General features: G+C 38.0%; 1 protein-coding gene across 1 annotated transcript in view; it reads left to right on the top strand.

Moving 5' to 3' along the window:
* Positions 1-352: 352 nt before the first annotated feature.
* The window catches only part of GPC3 (glypican 3), a 371,123-nt gene continuing 356,655 nt past the window's right edge, over positions 353-14,820 (top strand). Inside the window, exon 1 of the mRNA XM_005872825.2 lies at positions 353-515. Coding sequence (XP_005872887.1) covers positions 407-515 — 109 coding nt within the window. The 5' untranslated portion in view covers positions 353-406. The remainder of the gene's footprint in view (positions 516-14,820) is intronic.

The following is a 14,820-nucleotide window of genomic DNA, read 5'->3' as shown; positions in this document are numbered from 1 at the left end:
TTCTCATTTGTAAATTATAATCAGGAAAAATAAATTGTAGGGGTGTAGATTAATCTTTTAACAGACATTAAATATCCGTGTTCAATGGTGTATACTTGGTGCTATAAATTAACTTATGCAGAATTTATGAGTCAAACGTAGGCAATTAATTCTAATAGTTATTCAAAAAGAATCAGTCATAAGGATAATGGGGAGAAAGGGATTAGTTAAGATAAACACTAATTTTGAATAATCAACATTTTACTGTATTTTAAAAGAAATGCATTGTTTTGGCCTCTTTGCCTCTTTTCTGTGTGTGAGTGTGTGTATGTGATATTCTGCTTACTGAAACATGAAAAACTTGTTTGTTTCAGGATCAGATTTGCAAGTATGTCTCCCCAAGGGCCCAACATGCTGCTCAAGAAAGATGGAAGAAAAATACCAACTAACAGCACGATTGAACATGGAACAACTGCTTCAGTCTGCAAGTATGGAGCTCAAGTTCCTAATTATTCAGAATGCTGCAGTTTTCCAAGGTGAGTTCTGGGGATTATTTTAAATGTGCTCAGAGGTATCATTATGTGGGTACTTGGCTTTCAAAAGCTAAATATAATTTATAAATTACCATTATAGCATTAATGTTTGATATAAAAACCTCCCAGTAAGAAATTCTGTTTAAGGAAAACACGTTTTTTAAAGAAGTTTCATTCCAATCTATGGAAAGGTGGGTATTGTCAAAAAATCCAAGGACATACTGTTCATCTGTTTGTAAAAGGTTATAAATCCCTTTAGAAAGAGTAAATGATATTTTCTTGCAAATACCCTGTAAGACTTGCTTAAAGAACAAAAATAGTTTTCTTAAATACTAGTTTTCTCCAGGCATGAGTTAGATAGTTCTGAAACATACACAAACTCCTTCTGACCACTGGGATCATTTCCATTTAAAAGAGGGAAACTGGTTTGATGGCTCTACGTTTTCTCATTTGTGTGAGTGATTTTCACCTCTCGTAAGTTTCAGTTCTTACTATACCTATGTAAGACTGTAAAATAATCTGTTGTGGCATTGCTAGATGTGTAGAAAATTGCATTTCTCTTTGCTAACTTGTAGGAGTGGCAGGATGGGGAGAACCTCCTTTGATTCAAAGACCCAGCTAGGGATGGTAGTGATAGGGTGACAGTATTGGTAATAGCAAGCATGTATATACCATTATATGCTAGGTAATCTTATAAGTGCTTTACATATATTAATTCATTTAATCCTCAAAATAATCCTGTAATGGAAGTATTATTATTATTATTATTATTATTATTATCTACATTTTATGGATAAAAATCCAAGGCACAGAATGGCTAAGTAACTTGCCCAAGGTCACACAACTAATAAGAGGTGAAAGCAGGATTTGAAACCAGGCAGCTTGGTTTTTAAAGTCTATACTTTTAACAACCTCAGTATGCTGTCTCCTGTGAGGGAAAATTAATTATGGATATTGGGGCTTTCTTTTAGTTTTTCTTAAGCAGATGCAATCAGCTGCCTTTTTCTTGCCCCACAAAGAAAGAATTGGGGTTGTATAGAAAAAATAATAATTCTGACTACTTGATATTCCAAATCTTTAGAGTTATGGTACCTTTATTAAAATTAACCTCTTTGAATTGTAGGGTGGGTTGATTATAGCTTATTTTGTATGTTATAATGAAATTCTTAGAATTAGCTTAGAAAATTATTCAAATTAGCTAATAAAGCATACATTCACAGCAGTTTCTTGGGTAAAAACTTCAAGGGATGTTGGGTTGATTATATGAAGTACAATATATCAGCTTGAAGTATTTTTTAACCTATTTAGCAGTCAGACTCTTGTGAAGAATTTGTTGAGACTAACAATTTGGCAATAGAATGAATAATTTAAGGTGATTTTAAAAAATACATGTACCATTCATGTACTTCTTAGATTGGCTTTGGAGCTGATCTGCTGGCTGAAAATGGGGGTGATAAGGAGTGATGTGACATGAGAATTGGGTTCAAGAAGAGAGCTGAATCTTACTCTTTGGGGTGTTAAGGTGCTTTTTCAGAATGGAGTATTTATGATTTGTTTAATTCCAAGAATAACCAGGCCCACAGATATCTTACTACTATTGCCTGCCTGGAGGGGTTTGATAGAGTGATCACACTGGTATTCTAGCATGCAGAGTAGTTGACATGACTGTCCATCTGAAGGCTTTGGGTGTAAGCATCTCTGTCCAGTCCTGCATTTTGCACATTGTTTTCTAGGCCTGGAACAGCACAAGACTAGGTGAGAAAGGAAGTTCTTACAAGATTTTGATTGGATTAATTTATAGATATGGCTGCTATAGCATGGATTTTGAACATTAGTCATGTAAACAGATGGTGGAAATGGGGGGGCAGCACCTACTAGTTGTATCTCTCTCTCTCTCTCTCTCTCTCTCTCTCTCACACACACACACACACACACACACACACGGTACATATATTTTTTAAATCACCTTAAATTATTCAAATTGTGTGGACAGACAGAAGGCCACATAGAAACAACTAGATTATGTCTGAGCTCATTGTGTTGCCTTCTTCCTTGTCACTATGCTATGTACTTATTCTTTATCTTGTTTCATTCTCTTTCACTGCTTCACTTTTATTTTATTTTTTAAAAATATATTTTATTTGTGTGTTTTTTTACAGAGAGGAAGGGAGAGGGACAGAGAGTTAGAAACATCAATGAGAGAGAGAAACATCAATCAGCTGCCTTTTGCATCCCACTGGGGGGGATGTGCCCACAACCAGTACATGCCCTTGACTGGAATCGAACCCAGGACCATTCAGTCCGCAGGCCGACACTCTATCACTAAGCCAAACCAGTCAGGGCTCACTGCTTCACTTTTAGAAAAAAATAAACTCCATAGGAAAAAGATAGACTCTGATGCCAGACCTCAAGACAATGATGTCATATTTGTAGAGACATTGCCCCCACAATCCTTTGTATGACAATCATTTGGGAAGACAAAACTAAAATCAGAGACCTCTACAAGATGATAAATTGGGGGGGGGGTACAGTTATTTTTTTCCTAAAATATATTTCCTCCCCAAGACTCTGGTAGATCAAATTATTGAGAAAATTGCTCCAATACTTCATGCATATGAAATTAGATGTGAGCTATTCTCTCCACCACATGAAGTTGAAGAAAGCTCATCCTGATCTTGGCCTAGATCCACAATCTATTTAGGATTCCACTTTGGGGGTATTTAAGCAGTGAGTGCTCTCTGCAAATATGTGCACGGTTCCTCGAGCAATCCTTATTGCCTTGATTTGGATTTTATGTCTTCATTTGCAGGAAGCCTTTGCCCTCATAAATGAGCCTGGGGCTCTTTGCTACAGTGGTTGGAGTGCTGTATTGCTAATGTTGTTTTCATAATGATTGAAGCATTAAAGAAAGTTGTACTTTATTTTCAATCTTTGCATTGCCTCGTTTCCTAAATTTAATTTACTTAGATGTACTTAGTAAAATGGGGCAGCACAGTCGTTTTTTGTTTCTGCTTAATTAATTCTTTTTGAAAAACTCTGCTAAAAGTAGGTTTTCTTTTCTTTTTTTCTCCCCTACCTAATAATAATTATGATGATAATGATAACATTAGTGGCAATTTATTAGGTGCCTACTATTTGATATTTACTTTTACATAATTATCTCATTTAATTTTCCCAGAAGCCCTAAGAGGTTCATATGATAATTATCTCCATTTTTAAAAAAATATATTTTATTGATTTTTCACAGAGAGGAAGGGAGAGGGATAGAGAGTTAGAAACATCGATGAGAGAGAAACATCGATCAGCTGCCTCCTGCACACCTCCTACTGGGGATGTGCCCGCAACCAAGGTACATGCCCCTGGCCGGAATCGAACCTGGGACCTTTCAGTCCACAGGCCGACACTCTATCCACTGAGCCAAACCGGTCAGGGCAATTATTTCCATTTTACAGATGAAGAAAGTCATTGATGCCACAGCTTCTTTCAAGCCATCATGTGACAATATTTTCCTTGTTCTCAGTGTGCTTGAAGTTAAATAAAATTAAGAAGTTGTAGGATTTGTGGTCCTTGAGAAGGAAAATGGCACCAAATTCTGAATTTTTCATTGCATCTTTACCACTTCTATACCTTCAAGCATTGAGTTCTGTTTTCTTTGTAGAATTTTATGATAGCTTTTAACTTTGTGCTATCAGGAAATATTTGGGGTATGTCTAGTTTTTTCTGTATGTTGGATGATTCCAGTCTTCCCCAAGGTGCCACTGACTTTGAGTGAGAATAAACTCTTTAGAATGCAGTAACACTTTGCTTTTCTGGAAGTTGCCTATCCTACACCTTGAACTCTCTTCATCAGAGAGGTGAAATAGTGGTTAAGCAGAAATCATACCTGTGCACCTAAATGCCAAGGAGCTCACGCTTATTCAGTTGATTCATCTGAGAGCTCCTTGGGACCTTGTTCAGAGGCTACTAATGTTCTAAATTTATGCATAGTCTTTACAAGTTTGATTTTCTAGTTTTCTATCCAGTAGTAAATAAGCAGTTAAATAGAAGGGTTATAAAATAACTGCTAGAGGGAGGTACGTATAACTAGCAAGAAGTTACGAGTGACAGTAAGGGTGGCGGACATAAAAGTGGACTCAAGAACTCACTGAATGTGGCAATTGAGGGCTTTTAGTAGAGGGGTATATCTCTACATGCCTCAGTAGACCCTGTATTATAGTCGATCCAACAACTGATATTCATAGTGATGTTTGTGAATCAATAAGGAAAGATAAAAATATTTTCATTTTTTCTTAATATTTCAATTTTAAATGGCTAAAATAATTTTTGTTGCTTAAAGGCATTGAAAGAAACACTGGATTTGGAGTCAGAAAATTTAAGTTATAATTCTCATTCTGTATTTATAAGCTTTATGACTTTGAGTCATTATTTAGATGTGAATAGCCTCAGTTTTCTTATCTGCAAAATGGGGATGATAATGATAGTCCTGTTTACCTCACAAACTAGAGATAATGTATGTGAAAGTGTCTTGAAAACTATAAAACACAATATACATGCATTATTATCTAGACAGCTCATTTGTGTAGACTGCTTCAACCCAGTGGTGCCAGATAAATGAGGCATTACTGTCACAGACATTAACTCAAACAAAGCTGGAGTTCATGATGTAATTCAACAACTCTTGCCACATACAGATGATATTCAAACAGTGCACAGGTGGGAGAGCACTGAGGCAAAGGACCCTTTGAAAAGGGGGTTTATATTGTGCATTCTTGGATGTAAAGCTGTGCTATTTGAAATGTCAATAGTGCCAGGTCAAATCCTTTTTCAGCTGCTCTTCTGGCTCCTGTCTGGTATATTTTACACACAAACAAGGAGTTACATCAGAAAGGAGTTGTGCTCAGGCTGTATTTTAATTACATTTTCTGGTCCATACTATCATGGTAGAGAGAAGAAAAAGAGGAGTCAAAATTTAGAGATCTTCAGTTGAGCTTCACTGAGTGTTGGAAGGCTTTCTTCTACTTGCTTTCTGTGGAGGAGATGAAAAAAATCTCTGAATGGGGAGGGGGATAATGTTTCTGTGCTTCTTCTGTTTCTCCCCTCCCTATTTTTCCATTTCCATCTGCTCTTGACAGTTCATACACTTTTTTCTTTCTGTCAGATCCTGTCTCTCCCACTCACCTTAAATAAAATTGACCTTGGTTTGAACACCTTTTTCCATCAGCTGAGAGCAATTTCTCCAGTCATTTCTGCTTGAAATAACTGTTTAGGGATATTATTCAAACAAAGCTTTTTTCCTTCATAGTTAATATGTAACTAAATAATTGCCTGAATGTTGATAAACATGTTTTTTTGAGATTCAATCCTTTGTTAATTTAGTTTTTATAATGTAGTGGGGTTTCTAAGTGAGTACTGAGCAATTTTTTTTCCATTTCACAATTTTTTCCCTTTGACTAGTTTGACAGTTCTCCTGCCCATACTCCAGCTCTGAGTCCCTGACTCAAACTGCTCACCATTCTGTCACAACCTTTTCTTCTTAGAAAATAATATATGGGAGAGAATAATTACATTGATACATAATTAAGAATTTAATTCATTTACCAGGGCTAAATATAATAACATTAAACTGAATAGAAGAATTTCAGAAATGCAAACCATAACCATGAGTAAGGTTATATATCCTTGAAAATGTAAATTATTAATCAAACCACTCATCTGTATAAGCAAAGCTCTAGTAATCCCATTATAAAAGGGTGAGTTTCTCATCAGATCCCAGAAGATGCTGGCTTTAACTAGGGTACTTTTATGACTCAGATATTTTGGTTACAAAGTTTTTTAAAAAATGTGATTGTTTAACTATTAGTGCTATTGGGAAAACAATTGGAAACTGGGTGTTTAAAGTCATTTCAGTTATAAACTAAGAACTTTTGGATTGAATTCGGTTTCAAAATTCTGTGGTTTTAGCAGAGCTAGAGACTGGGGAGTTGTAAACCTTTCCTGTGCTCCCTATTAATTTAGAAAAGTCAGTCATTAGACTGAAAACTGTTTAATAAAAAGGGTTTGGAAAAATGACTCAGTGTGCAACAGAGACTGTTCTGGAGCCAATATGAGGTACAGAGATAATGCAGATTAACTCTTTACCCCAGCCCATGCCACTTGATTCAATGGGACTTAGAACTCACAACCTGCAACTGCTATCATCCCTGCCTACCTTCTCACTAGTTATCCCAAGAAAGTAAATTAAAGGACATTGTCCCTGCCCTCTAGACACTTCCAGGAAAAATACCACTTTTACCTAGAGTGATTTCTTCCCACCCCTCCCACACTGGGATTTGTTTATTTTCTGAAAACATATGTTCCTCCTTCTCTTTCTATCTCACTGAGCTGCAATACCTGATATCGGAGTAATGAAGCATATGTTTGAGAGATTTGAATTCTGTCAGTAGAGTGGAGGTAAAAACAATTTTCCTCTAAGCTGGAAGTAATAACTTAGACATTTAAAATACCTTTCCTTCTATTGACTGTGGGATGCCTCCAAGGGCTGGGTACACACCTGTACTCCTCCTTTTCTCTCATTCCATCTTTCAGTCATCAGGTCTTGTATCTTCCTTTATACTTCCTCACATCTTTTTTCTACATTCCATCTCTGGGTCTCATTGATCACATGCTGATGCCTTGTAGTTCTGTCTCTGATTTTCATTCCAACCTCCATCAGCTCATATCTAGACTACCAGCAAAGACAGATGTGGGTTTCATGCTTTTAGTCTCTGCCTTTACTTCCCAGCTCAGCAATGGAGGGTCATTATTAAGAGGGCTAGGTTTGAATGAATCTGGGTGGATATAGGTAGGAGATGTGGGGCTAGTGTGGAGAAGAGAAAGTTGAGGGCTTCAGGTGAGAATCAGAAAACTCCTCTCTCAATATGTACTAAGTCAGTGAGAGATGAATAAAAAATTTCCTGTTCAAAAGTGTTTTACTTATATTGTCTCATTTAAACCTCACAACAACCCTGAGTTTGGTACTGTTATTAGCCTTATTTTACTGCTGAGGAAGTGGACGCCTAGATAGCTTAATTAAGTAACTTGTCTAATGACACACAGCCAAAAAATGGGAGACATAGGAATAGAACCTAGCAAGTACAGCTCCAGAGCTTGTGCCCCTAGATGACGTTTGTTATACAGCCTCTGTGTATGTTGTTTCATGGTCATGGGCCATCTCCCCAATTCTAGCTTGCTTTCTTGCAAGGAAATTCTATGGTATTTCATAAAAACAACAACAACCCATATTTGCTGAACAAATACCTAGCATATCTAAAGGCAGGTATTGTGGGGGATTTAAAGATAAAAGCTACCTCATGCCTACCTCCAAGTAGCTCGAATTTCAGTAACTAAAACTTTTATACATGAATAACTTGAGTACAAAGCATTCTAAGAAAAACGCTGTAAGAACAATTTTAGCAGTTTTCTACTGGGAGTAGGGGTAGATCCAGGTTTCATGGAGGGCTCAAAGCTTATACAGTTAGGGGGTCCTCTTTAAGAAAAATAATTAAAAATTAAAAATACAAAATGCCTGTGGCTCTTTTAGTAGGAGAATTGTAAGTGCGGGTCCCTGTAGCTTAAATTTCATTATCTTCACAGGAAATCCGCCTCTCTATGGGAATGTGGGATTGGAAAAGATTAATCCAACTAGAGGGTAAAGGTTCTTAGAGGAGATTGCCTTTGTGTATTCTCTAGACAGATGTGACTCTTGATCAAGGAGAAGGGCAGGTGAGGGAGTTAGGTAAATTAGTTCACTTCTTTTTCTAAATTAAATTAAAATCTAAACATTATTAATTGCCTACTAGATATGAGTCTTTCTGGACTCCCTGGCTAGCCTTACAACTTCTCACTCAGTCTTTCCTTTGAAAGGGCATAACACCCAGGGAAGAAACAGAGGGGCATAGTGTGAAGGGCATGGGCTCTGGCTTCAGGAAGACTGGAGTCTAATTTCCAACTCTCTACTCCCTCTCTTTGTGACCAAGGGCAAGTCACTTTTCTCTGAGCCATTAATTAAAGAGGGTTAAATCAAATGTGGGGTGTGAAGACCTCAGCTCTGTGCTGGACTGTAGGAAACAAATGCATAGTAGCCATTGTTTTTTTAAATTCCCTCTTATGCATTTGTAAGCATATGAAGCACATTAAACATAATAGATTTGCTATGTGGCATTGACTGTCATATGTCTGGCATATACATTTTAAAATGCTTTAATATAATTATAATTAATATAAAATGCTTTAATATACCTACTCATAATCCTATCATTCAGAGACAATGGCTTGTAACATTTTTGTGTTTTTTCTTTGTGTGTGTGTGTGTATGTGTATGTATATGTAAGACTAATAGTATACATTTTCTAAATGGTCCCCAGGTGGTCAGAATGAGTTAAAGTAACCTCTAGATCTAACAAGCAATGGCAGACTATGATTTCATTGGAAAAGGAAAGGAAGGAGAACAAAAATGATGAAATGAAATTAGTTTATTTATGATGCTTCCCTCTTTTAGTTAAAGTTTTTTAGCATTAGTACTGGTCCGATTAAGTAACATGAAATAATTAGATTAGATCAGGGTCCATTGTATTCCCTCTCCTGAGATACTGTGTGTTTTCTTTCTAGCACTTATCACATTTGTAGTAATACATGTATGGTTATCTGATTAATATGGGCCTACTTTACTAGATAATGATATTTCTGAGGATAGGGTTTATGTGTATTCTACCTCACCACTGTATACCCAATGAGATAGTTGGCACTCAGTGTATGTTTCAGTGAACACACACACACACACACACACACACACACACACACATTAAAATAAGTAGTACCAGTAGAAAGAGATTTCTGGAGACACAAAATGGCGACCAAAAAGGCAGACGTGTCCTGAGCCTTATCTTGGAGAAGATAGAAGGAACATCTAAATTGAATAACATACACCTGGAATTGGCAAAGTATACACAGCTGGTGAGACAATTCGCAGCTGGGAAGGGCAGAGGACGCCCAGAGAACAGCAAGATCGAGAATCTGGGCTGGAGAGAGCTTCAAGACTTCCAAGCCAAGAGTGTCAGAAGGAAGCTGTACAGCACCAAGTCCGCGTCCTTGGGGGACAGGCGTAACATCTGACTGTGAAAAGGAAGTCCACAGGGCTGCTGAAGGCAGGGGATTCTAGATCTAAGTCCACAGCCAGGAGAGGCTGAGCCTGGAGGGGTCAGCCTGAAGAACTGCCCAAGCCGCATGGTGCCAGGGGAGAGAAACTTGCAGTAGTGCAGTTGTTTCCCCTCTTTTTGGCCTTTGCTTTTATTCACTAAACCCAGTTCATAGTACCTTTCAAATACAAACACTCTCCCGCGGCTGAGGTGCAGGTGGAGGTGTGGACTTGTGGAGTCTGGGGAGAGGCTGTGGAGAAGAGCAGGTCAGGGAGAGGTGACCGAGAGTCCGTCACTGGGACAATCCTGACACTCAGGACCTAAGCAACCATTTTCTCCTAAAGAGCTAGCCCCTCCCATCAGTCTCCAGGCAACCAATACAGCCACACCCAGACTACACCCTGAGTAGTACAAAGGACACAAAAAATCTGAATAGCCCCTAAAAGCCCTCAGAGACTGGGCTGAAGAGAGGCCGTTCAGTACTGGAAAGTGATACAGCAACCTCCCTAACTATACCTCTGTCAGAAACAGCCACTTAAGAGATTAAGATTGACAGTGGGCAGACAGGCTAAGTGGGCAGATTGGTCTCGCCTACTTGCAGTCAAGGCTGTGGAGATATACACAAACAGAGGAGTGGTGGATTGCTTGGAACTTCAACATGGTGCTGATTACCTAACAGGAAACTGAGAAGTGGCAGACAGTATAGAAGAGTGGGATCTTAAACCAGCCCTCATGGGGCATTAAAACTCGGCTGAAACGGATATCACTTCGCTTTTTTATTTTTTATTTAACTTTTCTTTTCTTTATTTTCTTTCTTACTTACTTTTTTTTTTTTTGGTTTGTTTCTTTTTTTGCATTTTTTCTTCATTCTACTTTTATTTTTATTGTTATTTTATTTTTAATTTCTTTTCTTCTTTTTATTTATTTTCTTCTTATCCACTCATCCTCCTTCTACCTCCTCTATACTGAACTGAGGTCCTCCCCATATTCATCACATTTCTTAACCTTACTTTCTGTATATAAGCTCGGCCTCTACGGATTCTGCCCCCACCCTCTTTTCTGGGTGTTCGTTGTTGGCATTTTTTTTTGTTTATCAGTTTGTTCTGTGATGTTCTCTCTCTCTCTCTCTCTCTCTCTCTCTTTCCCTCTTTCTCTTTTCCTTCCTTTTCTTCTTTTTCCTTTCTCTCTTACCATTTTTTCTTGCCTCAATATCATTTTTACCCTCTTTTCTCTCCCCTAATTCTTTTTCTCTGGTGGTCACTTACATTGGGGTTTTCGGTGTTGTGAGTACATTTGTGTTTTGTCCCTTTTGTGTTGTGTCTTGTCGAGTCGTATTTTGTGATATTTGGTCAACATGGTAGAGAGTGAGCCACATAACCAGACAACCTGAGAGAAGACTCCATCCACGAATGAAATAACACTCCTCAAGACCCAACTACACCAAGAGAACCCAAATATCCCAAGTAGGAGGCATCCTTAGTTTGTCCAGCCCAGAAGACCAGAGAGATTGCACCACTGGGTCCCACAAAATATCTACTATGTAAGACAAATTCAAAAATCTGGGTGGCATAGCAGTTTGATCTGATACGTAGAAACAATTACAAAGGAACAGCAACAATGGTGAAAAAAAGACACAAACCCCATTCACTAGAAAAGGATGAATCACCAGAAAAGGATATAAATGAAACAGAGGTAAGCAATTTGTCAGAGAAAGAATTCAGAGCAATGGTTATAAGGACACTGAAAAGGATAGAAGACAAATTTAACGTGTAAGAATCAAGATGAAATGAAGAAGAATCAAGAGGAAACGAAGAATGTACAACCACAATAAAGAACACAGTGGTAAGTTTCAACAGTAGTCTAGAAGAAGCTGAGAACTGCATCTGTGAGTTAGAAGACAAGGTAGAAAAAACCACCCAAGCACAGCAGCAACTAGAAAGGAAACTTAAAAGCAGCAGGAGAATCTAAGGCAGCTTTGCGACAACATGAAACAAAAAAACATCAGCATAATAGTCGTGCCAGAAGAAAAGGAAGTGGAGTAAGGAATAGAAAATCTGTTTGAAGAAATAATGACAGAAAACTTCCCTGATGTTGGGAAGACAGCCCTCATGGGGCATTAAAACTCGGCTGAAACGGATATCACTTCGCTTTTTTATTTTTTATTTAACTTTTCTTTTCTTTATTTTCTTTCTTACTTTCTTTTTTTTTTTTTGGTTTGTTTCTTTTTTTGCATTTTTTCTTCATTCTACTTTTATTTTTATTGTTATTTTATTTTTAATTTCTTTTCTTCTTTTTATTTATTTTCTTCTTATCCACTCATCCTCCTTCTACCTCCTCTATACTGAACTGAGGTCCTCCCCATATTCATCACATTTCTTAACCTTACTTTCTGTATATAAGCTCGGCCTCTACGGATTCTGCCCCCACCCTCTTTTCTGGGTGTTCGTTGTTGGCATTTTTTTTTGTTTATCAGTTTGTTCTGTGATGTTCTCTCTCTCTCTCTCTCTCTCTCTCTCTTTCCCTCTTTCTCTTTTCCTTCCTTTTCTTCTTTTTCCTTTCTCTCTTACCATTTTTTCTTGCCTCAATATCATTTTTACCCTCTTTTCTCTCCCCTAATTCTTTTTCTCTGGTGGTCACTTACATTGGGGTTTTCGGTGTTGTGAGTACATTTGTGTTTTGTCCCTTTTGTGTTGTGTCTTGTCGAGTCGTATTTTGTGATATTTGGTCAACATGGTAGAGAGTGAGCCACATAACCAGACAACCTGAGAGAAGACTCCATCCACGAATGAGACAATAACACTCAAGACCCAACTACACCAAGAGAACCCAAATATCCCAAGTAGGAGGCATCCTTAGTTTGTCCAGCCCAGAAGACCAGAGAGATTGCACCACTGGGTCCCACAAAATATCTACTATGTAAGACAAATTCAAAAATCTGGGTGGCATAGCAGTTTGATCTGATACGTAGAAACAATTACAAAGGAACAGCAACAATGGTGAAAAAAAGACACAAACCCCATTCACTAGAAAAGGATGAATCACCAGAAAAGGATATAAATGAAACAGAGGTAAGCAATTTGTCAGAGAAAGAATTCAGAGCAATGGTTATAAGGACACTGAAAAGGATAGAAGACAAATTTAACGTGTAAGAATCAAGATGAAATGAAGAAGAATCAAGAGGAAACGAAGAATGTACAACCACAATAAAGAACACAGTGGTAAGTTTCAACAGTAGTCTAGAAGAAGCTGAGAACTGCATCTGTGAGTTAGAAGACAAGGTAGAAAAAACCACCCAAGCACAGCAGCAACTAGAAAGGAAACTTAAAAGCAGCAGGAGAATCTAAGGCAGCTTTGCGACAACATGAAACAAAAAAACATCAGCATAATAGTCGTGCCAGAAGAAAAGGAAGTGGAGTAAGGAATAGAAAATCTGTTTGAAGAAATAATGACAGAAAACTTCCCTGATGTTGGGAAGAAAAAAGCCACATAAGTCCAAGAGGCATATAGAGTCCCAAACAAGATGAACCCCAAAAGACCGACACCAAGACACATCATAATTAAATTGGCAAACAAAGTAAGAATCTTAAAGGCTGACAGAGACAGAAGGTTACCTACAAGGGAACTCTCATTAGACTATCAACTGATTTCTCAACCAAAACACATAAGGCCAGAAGGAAATGGAAAGAAATATACAAAGGATGCAAAGCAAGGGACTGAATCCAAGAATACTATACCCAGCAAGGCTATCATTCAAAATTGAAGGGGAAATCAGGAGCTTCACAGACCAAAAAGGGCTAGATGAGTTTACTACCACCAAGCTAGCAATGCAAGAAATGCTAAAGGGACTACTGTAAAAAGAAGAATAAAAAGGGAAGAAGGAACATAGGCATAAAGAATAAAAATGGCAATAAACAAGTACCTATCCTATATAATAAAAACCTAATATACAGATCGACAAATGGCAGAATGACTGGTGGAACGACTAGTCACTATGGCATGCATTGACCACCAGGTGGTAGACGCTCAATGCAGAAGCTGCTCCCAACCTTCAGGCCCCAGGCCAGCCAAGGTGGGTGCCAGTGGGGAGCCCCCAGATCTCCCCACCAGTCACCCCGCAGAGGGAAGTGGTAGGGGGTGGGGCCTGCAAGCAGGCGGTGTCAGACCAGCCAAGGCAGGTGCCAGTAGGGGCCCTTCAATCACCCCACAGATCAGCCCTGATCACCAGCAAGGCCTAGGGACCCTACCCATGCACGAATTTCATGTATCAGATCTCTAGTCAATAATAATCTTAAGCATAAATGGATCAAATGCTTCAATCAAAAGACAAGGTAGCTGAATGGATAAGAAAACATGACCCATATATTTTTTGTCTACAAGAGCCCCACCTCAGAACAAAGGACTCACACAGACTGATAGTGAAGGGATGGAAAAAAATTTGAGGCAAATGGAAATGAAAAACAAACAAACAAACTAATAAATTATCTAACCCTGCAACTTAAAGAATTAGAAGGAAAGCAACAAGAAAGGCCTAGAGTAAACAGAAGGAAGGAAATAATAAAGATCAGAGTGGAAATAAACAACATAGATACCAGAAAATCCATACAAAAGATCAATAAAACCAAGAGCTAGTTCTTTGAAAGGATAAACAAGATTGATGAACCTCTAGCCAGGCTTACCAAGAAACAGAAAGAGATGACCCAAATAAACAAATCGGAAATGAAATAGGTGAAATAACAATTGACCCCACAGAAAAAATACGAAGGATTGCAAAAAATTACTACAAACAACTCTACTCCAACAAACTGGGCAACCTAGAAGAAATGGACATATTCCTAGAAAAATACAAGTTTCCAAAAACTCAATCAGGAAGAATAAAAAAAGCTGAATACGTTGATAACTACTGATGAAATTGAAACAGTAATGAAAAAAACCAGCAAACAAAAGCTCTGGACTAGATGGCTTCACAGGAGAGTTTTACCAACCATTGAAAGAAGAACTAAAGCCAATCCTTCTAAGACTATTCAAAAAAATTCAAGAGGAAGGCACACTTCCAAGCTCTTTCTATGAAGCCAGCATTACCCTAATCCCAAAACCAGATAAAGACATTACAAAGAAAGAGAATTACAGGCCAATAT

The sequence above is a fragment of the Myotis brandtii genome, unplaced genomic scaffold, assembly GCF_000412655.1.
Source record: "Myotis brandtii unplaced genomic scaffold, ASM41265v1 scaffold393, whole genome shotgun sequence".
NCBI classification, from domain to species: domain Eukaryota; kingdom Metazoa; phylum Chordata; class Mammalia; order Chiroptera; family Vespertilionidae; genus Myotis; species Myotis brandtii.
This window is presented reverse-complemented; position numbering and strand designations above follow the sequence as displayed.